The sequence below is a fragment of the Seriola lalandi genome, unplaced genomic scaffold (assembly GCF_002814215.2).
Source record: "Seriola lalandi dorsalis isolate HSWRI2012SDOR001 ecotype SW California unplaced genomic scaffold, Sedor1 jcf7180002054976, whole genome shotgun sequence".
Lineage (NCBI taxonomy): Eukaryota > Metazoa > Chordata > Actinopteri > Carangiformes > Carangidae > Seriola > Seriola lalandi.
The window spans coordinates 1,030,460-1,038,957 of NW_019525526.1; the positions used below are offsets into that span (position 1 = coordinate 1,030,460).

Consider the following 8,498-nt stretch of genomic DNA (forward strand, 5'->3'; position numbering starts at 1 on the left):
CCCCCCCCCCCCCTCCTCACTCCACCCAGATACACTTAAAACACACTCTTACCATATCACTTCCACCATTAACTGCCCTTTTTCTCCTCCCCGCCCCTCTATTGTTGTATTTTTACTGAGGCAGTGAGCTCGGGCTATTTGTGGGCTATTATGACAGCCACATGTAAACACTCATCACTCTCACTGGCGTCTGCCAAAGCCCGCTGAGTGGGCCCAGGTCACCGCAACAATAGTGCACTGTACACTGCTGGATTTGCTCACTTTTACTTGGTGGGACTGTGGGGCAGTTGTCAAGTCTTGTCCAGCCTTGACCCTCTGGCGCTTTCGACTGTTTCCAGCTGCATGGGACAACAAGTTTGAGTTTTCTGTTGTCAGCTACGACGCACACTCAACTGGCAGTTTATTAGCTACGCCTCGCTAAAACTAATTTTTTTTGTTCATGCTAGAAAAGTGTTTTGGAGCACTTGGCACTAAGGCGATGTACAAACGATAAAATGGAATTTCTCACAGCTGCAATTTACTTTTTAAACTTTTGTTAAATTGTAAATGTGTTAAATCTGAGTATTTTCAATTTAAAAGTTCAAGTGGATTTCAAAGGTCACAGATTTTTTAACATCTATTGGTGTTTTGTTTCACTTCCTGTCAGTATAAAACAGAAAGGTTCAGCGGTTTTTATCTATTTATTTTTATTTCCAATACTCACTGAAAAAACAGCGTAATATGAAAATTAGGATGTAGTCTCTACGTAATAAGCTCGTGTGCACCCAGTGGTAGGTATGTTTTATATAGATAATAATCAAAATAATTTAGGTGCATTAACAATTTAACAATTTAAAGTTATACTTCACTAAAACAAATGTTTAAAGATAACTGAGTCTAAATCGATGCTTTTATTGTGAAAAATTAAATTGCAATGTTGCTGCACAGGTGAAAACAAAAAAGTCTTCCAGATTTAGATATTGTTTTCACAGTATATTTTTTATTGCACGCCTTTTGACAACCATCATTTCATAAAGCGCATTGACTTGCTCAAAACATAATAATAAGCCACAAATGCACTCTGGATCATCCGTACGATATCTTGGCTTAGCACCACAGCTGAGCACCATTGTCAAACCTGAAGGGTTTTTAATACTGAATACTACCTGGATCAAATAACAGCTTTCAAAAGATCCCCAAAAAATGTTTGGTATTGCATTTGTATATCACGTCATTGCTACAAAGTTTCACACATTTACAGGATCAAAGTGGATTTTCTTACATCTTATTATGACTGGCAGTAACCTGGTTCCCTATGTGTTGTGTTGATGCAGTTACACCTGAAAGATTATGGCTCACAGTCTGAATTTATGCAAATATTTTCAACCCCAGTCTGATTTGCATTAGTCCATATCAATAACTTCATTAGGCAGTGAAAAGCTATATTCAGAGAACTATCCATCTGGTCTCGATTTCACACTTCTCTCTCCAACTGCTTGATGTCAAAGGTCATTAAAACGGCCATGTCACCGGACTCCCCCGAGCAGGCGGCCAGTTTCAGTTGCTGGAGACCGTTCCCGCTGAAAACCTCGCCCTCCCAGACTCTGCTCTTATTCAGTTTCAGATCAGTCCGCGTCTCTCCCACCACGCTCACCCTCTGGGCCCCGGGGACCCTCACCCTGAAGCGGACCCAGGAGAGGGGCTCCAGCAGGCCCACGCGAGGCTCAAAGAGCACGGAGCCCTTCCTCCAGGCGGAGTAGACGCAGGGGAACGCAGGTCCCGGCTGATCGCAGCTGTTCCTCAGAACAAAGTCACACATGGGGTTGAAATCTCCACCAGGGGCGATCCTGGCATACAGGCCCAGCCGGTACACCCCGGCACCAGGGAGGCTGACGCTCACCGTCACCTTGCTGTCTGTGTACGTGCAGAAGAGGTGGCGTGAAAGCGGAATAGCCGCCGTTTTGTTCTCTTCTCTGCTGAGCACAGTGTGAAGCTCGAGGTCCCGCTGGTTGTGGAAAGTGACGTTACACTTGCCTTGCTGCGTGCTCAACAGCGCCGCCGTATGACTAAATTTGGACAGCCCCGCCTCCAGTGTGCGGGTCCCCGGGCCGCACACCGAGCCCAAGTTAGGAGGGAAGAGCTCCTCCAGTCCGACCACCTTCCCCTTGCAGTGCAGCAGGAAGTTGGCAGCGTTCTGGAACTTGGCTTCTGGTTTCTCGTAGTCCCGCACGAACACCGAGAGGCGGTAGAAGCCGTGCGAGGGGCACAGGACGTGGCAGGTCAGGGCATCCGGTTGAATCTGCGTTGCCAGGCAGCGCTTGGCTACAGCAGCTTCCAGCTGTGGGTGGACCAGTTCACACAGCACCATCAGAGGCCTGGACGTCTTCAACGCCAACTCAAAGACGCCTTCTTCCACCTCTGCGACCTCGCTGCCTTGACTGCTGCCTGCGATGCCCAGAGACCCCGCAACGGGCTGCTGGCCCCAAGACAAGAAGGGGTTCTCTGGGATCTCCTCCATGGCCCGGGGGGTGTGACACTCGACTGTGAAGGAGCAGACCCAGGTCAGAGGTGTGACGGCCGCTTCGGGTCTGGCAAACACCTTCACGTCATATGTGCCGCTGGCAGGAGGCAGGAGCTGCAGCTTCATGCTGCGATGGGAGACCGTTAGGAGGCCGAAGGAGGAGCTGCTGGACTCCTTCTGCTCTGAAGCTCCGCAGTGGAGGAGGTCCTGGTGCTGTGTGATCTCGTAGGTGAAAGTTGCAGGTCTGGAGAAGCCGAGGGACACGTTCGCCTCGCCTCCATCTACAGAGGAAATCAAGAGGAGATTTTTAAAAACATTTTTAATCCATTTGTTTTACTGGAAACAGAGAAAAAGGATGTTGAATGTAAGTTTCATGAGCTGAATTAGTTTTTATATTTCTCAAAAAATAACAAGCACTGTTTCGGTCTTGGATAAGGGGATGTGCACAAAGCTGAGGCCGGACCTGTGACGATGTGAAAGTGATGAGGCTGAATCAGCCTGAGCCCCATGGTGAAGAAGGCCGAGGTCTTGAAGACCCTCCTCTCAAACTCCTCCAGGGGAATGGGCCGGTCCAGGAGCTGCCACTTCTCCTCATCAGGGAAGTGTGAATCTATGAACTCCTCTGGGTCCGTCAGGAAATAGAAATCATCGAACCTTGGAGGCAGCAGATGGAGAGAGCAGAATGGTTTGAGACTCAACTCGCTGCTGGTTTTGGGTGTATAAAAAAATAAAAGACCAAACTGACTAAACTTGTCATGACTGCAGTGATGTGGAGATTTCACAGGATTGTTTGCAGTTAAAAACGACAGGATGCAGATTCCCCATTTGGACTCATTTCACAGAAAAATTCCCTTTTCAAACCTTTTAACGAAGCTTTCGTGTTCCATATCTACTCGTCCTGCTCCCCAACAGGCGTCCAGGAGGAACCACTGTCCTCCGAGAAGCACAGCGTTCCACAGGTGATCAGATTTCACGTTCTTGAGGCTCTGGCCCTGACGGTACCCGATGCCCTTACTGTGACCTGGCACTTCCTGGCACTCGAGGCCCGACTCTCTGTCAGTAACAAACCAGAACAGAGCATTCACTGCCGCTTGTTTTACTTCCTTTGTCCTTAAAACCCAAACTCAAGGTTGTCCTTGAATTAAGAGGGGGTCGAGTACCCAGAATGCAGCAGAAAACTAAATGAATGAATGGGTGAGAGAATGTGGATAGAGAGAGAGAGAGAGAGAGAGAGAGAGAGAGATGTGCTGAGCTGTGTCTGAGTTTATAATGATGGATGAATGAATGGTTGGACGCCTGAATAAAGCCAAACAAAATAGTGAATATCAGGCTTATATTTGTAATTAAATTACAAATTTAATTACAAATGAATGGTAATGTCCATGTGTGGTGTATGCTCATTAACCATAACGACTTCCAGCTTTTTTCTGCTGCCACCAAGTGACCAAAAACAACCATTAATGCAGTTTTGATAATTAATGTGATTTGCAAATTGAAATCGGTCTCAGTTGACACCCTGTCTGCTTTTATTTCATTTTTCTAAATAACATGATGGAAGTTTTGAGAGTTTCTAACATGAGGTTCAGTGCAACAGGTGAAAACTAAAGCTGCATTAACAGCCATACCCAGTTGTTTGGTTCAGCAAGTGATGGAGTATTTTTCCCTTGGTGTTTTTAGTGTAATTCATGTCTGTGTTTACCTGCACATCTCTGTGCAGAGGTTGGAGTATCCGCAGCACACACCCCGACCGGCCGCGATCACCTCCTCTGGGGAGCTCAGCTTCTCCGAGCGGCCGAGGTATCCGCTCACGTCGTACTCTGTGGAAACAAACAACACGCTGTAAATATGACATCTGCTCTTCAGCGCAAATGGACTAACAATCCTAAAATCCATGATTCTATATTCCAGAATGCTGGGATTTTATATGCAAATATATATATCTATATATAGATATATATGTATATCTATATATAGCTCAGTAAACCCACCGATGTTGTGGCACAGCCAGACCCAGATGGCACGAAGCCTCTCCAGCTCGTTCCTGGCTCCTTGTGTGATGCTCTGCACTATCGTCTTAACATCATACACACACTTTTCCTTTAGCTGCAACACACACACACACAACACACACACACACACACAAGATATTCACAGTTAGATAAAATAGTCTTCAACGATGGAGTCTTCATGTTTTTACATTCAGCCAGCAGCAAAAACTTTAAGTAAACCTCTGCCACAGTTTTTTATTTTTTCTCCTCTTCATGTTACATCATCATCATCCTATTTGCCAGTGAGTTTTTCAGTGCTTTTTAGTGCATTGAATAAACCAGGTTACCAAGGATGTGCGGTCTACCTAAGAGCTGTGGTATTTGTTTTGGTGTTGTTGCAGTAGATGACTAGATGTTATCATTCCTCAACGTTTTTCCTGCAGAGCTCAGGGACACAAAGACCCCTGTCTGTTGTGGTTTTGTTTTTGTTGCTCCTACTTGGCTTTGGTTCAGTTTTATCCTGCTGCAGATGTCCTCTTATTTAGACTGCCTGATCCGCCCGCTCCTTTAACCTCTTTACATCGAGAGCTTGAGTATGGATGAAGTAAAGGGGTGACTGACTAGAAACTGGTGTTTGTGTGCAGCTGAACAGGTGAATCATGAATCGCTGTTAGTCGCTGTTGAGAATAAAGATTCTGTTTTTATCAGTAAAAAGTAAATTGCAGGTAAATTTGCTCTTTGCAGGCAGATGTTAACATGTTATACTAATGTGTATTGTACTGTGAGTGTCCTCACCTCCGCTCCTGCCCTGATAACATGTTCATCAACTCTGTGGAAAACCTCAGAGTTGGTGAAAAGGTCCTTTCGTCGCTTCCTCTTGCCGGTCGCTGCAGCGCACGGTGTCACCTTTTGACCCAGGTGCGTTTTCGGTTTCAAGTGCCTCTGTTCTTCCGCCTCCTTCCTCACTGCGCTCTTCTTCACCACAGTGATGGTCCTGGCCGCGCTCTCGGACGACAGTTGTCTCTTTGCCGCGGGACGTTGATCTTCACTCTCCACCGTCAGTTTCTCAAACGTACTTCGTCTGGAGAGCACGGCGCTGTGGGAGGCTTCAGCACAGAGCAGGACCTGGGCAGCCGGAGAAGGCGCCAGACTCTCATGGGCTGGATTTTCTTTATGCGCTAGAGCCCCGATAACTGGATCAGGGCTTGGTTTGCTTAGGATTTTCTTCTCCTGGAGGTCACGAAGCTCCAGGGCCTTCACCTGGACACATCCCTTCTGGGTCACCTCATCGTGCTGAGAAAGGCTCAGCGCAGAGGAGAAGGGGAAGGAAAACTTCTGAATCGCAACTTCAGCTGACATTATGCTGGGAGCATGGCGTCCTAACCAGAGAAAAGACAGGGAACATTCAAAAGACAGTAGCCATTTTTTCTTTCTGCTATTTTTAGCTTAATCCCGTGAGCAGGTAAATCCTCAGCACTTTGCTCAGTAGCTTAAAATGAAACGCGCCTGTTGTGGGAACCGATCACAAAAGATCCATGGCACTGTTGCACATACTGCACTCAGTAAAACAGAAAGTATATTCCTTACAGTACATTCTGTCTAAGACAGTGATGAATTGGCAATTATATCATGTCTATTCATGACCATAAATGAACGCAAAGGTTGGAATCATTAGTCACTGTCACGGCCAGCAGCGCAAAGAAAGTCAAAGCCTTCACCAGATGAGTATGACCTTATAACTTCCTGTATGTGATGAACCTGCAGATTGATGACCATATTCAACACGTCTCAAAAATAAGCAACATGTGTGAACATATTCTGCCTGAAACTTTGCGATTTGTTGAAAAATGAATTCTTTTTTCTTTTTCTTCAAAGGGACAGCAGGTTGGCACGGTGACCCGGGCTGAAGCCCTGCTTTGGCAATTATCTGCACAGATTCAAGTGTCCTTCAGCAGACCACTAAGTCCTATCAGCTCCGCGGGCACCGTGCTGCAGCTGACCCTGACCTCTGACCTTCCTGGAGTGTGACTAAAGTGAAGGCCCTAAAGGATATTGAAAGGTATCCCCCACTCATGTTGGAGTAAATCCAAATCCAGTGATAAAATAAAAGCATGACAAATAAGAAACATGATTTTTTTCCAGAATACGACTGATCTCCCTGCAAAAACTCAAATAGCATTTTCACCTTTCTACATCACTGATACTTCCTTCAGTGTTTCTGATAAATCTACAGGTTCAAAATACTGATTTACACTCACAAAAGAGAAGGTGGGTGAAGCCAGTCGAGGTACGTTCAACCATTGCAACATCCCTAAAAGTCACGGAGGCTTTTACTCACCCTGAGAGGATTTAAAATGCCTGCTGGATGTTTGCTGGAGTGTTGGGCAGAGATGTTTCCACTGTGTGTTCTCAGTGGTCCCCACTTGCAGGGGGAGGCTTATATACTCTCCCAGTGGCCTGCCAGGACAGGCCCCAGAATAACAGACCTAAAAATACTACAAAGCAGTTAAGACCAGCCAATAGAGTAAGCCCCAACTGAGGAGTGTGACGTCTGTATGTGTGTATTTGTAAGTGTGTGTGTGTGTGTGTGTGTGTGTGTGTGTGTGTGTGAGAGAGAGAGAGAGACTGTGTGTTGCTTACAGATGTATGTTCTGATGATAATCGGTGCATACAGTGCCGCGGCATATCTGGGCACAGGAGTGAGTGTGAACGCACGTGCACGCCGGCATGTGTCCGTATGTATTGTGCATTTGAATGGCGCCGATGGGCGGGTGGAGCGGCGGGTTGGTTGGTTGGGAAGGTGGGTGCCTGAGCACGTGTCGGGGTGCGATGCAGGGGTCAGATTCAGCGAAGAGTTGGACATTCAAAGAAAAGGACAGAAGGGTTTAGTCACCACTTTAGTCACCTCTGTTTCTCTGCCTCTCACACACACACACACACACACACCATCACATTTGCATTGTGGAAAGCACCGGTCTGAATCTACGATGATCACTTTTATTGGATTAGAGATTGTATGAAGTTGCATTAGTAGCCGCACGTTCCAAAGAAGTTCTAATCCGGTTAATTGGCACAGGCCGGTTTCACCTGCGTCAATGTCACAATACATTTTACAGCTTTACAGCATCTACGGTTCATGATGTGGCACGTGTTCACGGAGAAGGCAAATGTAAAACTAACAACACATCTGCAGTGACTGATTCAAGCTGCAGCATTATGAAGATAATATGGAGCCGTGTCTTTGGCCACCTGCTGTGTTTCAGTTTTTTTTCTATAAACTGCTGAGAAAAAAAAATTATCTGGCTCTTAAAGGGGAACTCCACTAATTCAACAAAGTCTTGGGGTTGTACTACAGATACTGTAAACTACAAGTTTGATTCTGGAAAAAAAAAGGCTATAACCACTACTAGCATAACACCCAAATCTCCAACCGAACTGGCTCAAGTTTGCATTGTGGGTAAATTGGCTGCCAGGTTTTGACAAGGAAGACGAAGATGATATCTCTGCTGCACAGCTGTTTGAATTTATTTCTAAAAGCACGTGGTATTAATACACAACAAGAGATAAAGGAGAAACAATTGAAATATAAAATTAAAATGAGGCAAACAGAGAAATGCAGAAGCAGAAACACTGGCAGTGTCTTAAATGTACTTTAATCAAAGCAGAGTCTGGTGTATTATCTTCCATGTTCAGCACAGGTGCTTAGAACTGGGCCTTTCATGTATTCCTTCAGGCTGTTTCCGTCCAGAGGGAGCTGAGAGCATCAAGGTTTTCTCACCTTTACAGTCGACTCAACACTGTACTCGTCGTCTCCAACGCTTTTTCTTCTATGTACATACACGACGTAAAGACTGTGGAAAAGAAAGACTGCAGAAAGAGGAGAAGCAGCCACAAAAGAAACGAGGCAAAATAAGGGGAACTTTGTTTTGGGCGATCGCCGCAACAAGCAGATACAGGATTACATAACACTGTCATATGTTGGTGTTGATACCTATGTGGCGGGGTGGGGG

General features: G+C 45.9%; 1 protein-coding gene across 1 annotated transcript; it reads right to left on the reverse strand.

Moving 5' to 3' along the window:
• Positions 1-957: 957 nt before the first annotated feature.
• On the reverse strand, positions 958-6,882 carry ky (kyphoscoliosis peptidase). Its single transcript, XM_023396315.2, has 7 exons — positions 6,827-6,882; positions 5,284-5,867; positions 4,489-4,603; positions 4,200-4,317; positions 3,362-3,553; positions 2,964-3,154; positions 958-2,781 (listed from the first exon to the last, which is right to left on the reverse strand). Exons 2-7 carry the CDS (start codon positions 5,845-5,847, stop codon positions 1,454-1,456), a joined length of 2,508 nt encoding a protein of 835 aa, XP_023252083.1. The 5' UTR covers positions 5,848-5,867; positions 6,827-6,882; the 3' UTR covers positions 958-1,453.
• Positions 6,883-8,498: the final 1,616 nt, after the last annotated feature.

Coding starts and splice junctions, on each gene's coding strand:
- ky (XM_023396315.2), bottom strand. CDS start 5,847: ATGTCAGCTGAAGTTGCGATTCAGAAGTTTTCCTTCCCCTTCTCCTCT. Junction 4,604..5,283: donor TTATCAGGGCAGGAGCGGAG/GTGAGGACACTC, acceptor TGTGTGTTGCAG/CTAAAGGAAAAGTGTGTGTA. Junction 3,155..3,361: donor CACGAAAGCTTCGTTAAAAG/GTTTGAAAAGGG, acceptor GCTGCCTCCAAG/GTTCGATGATTTCTATTTCC.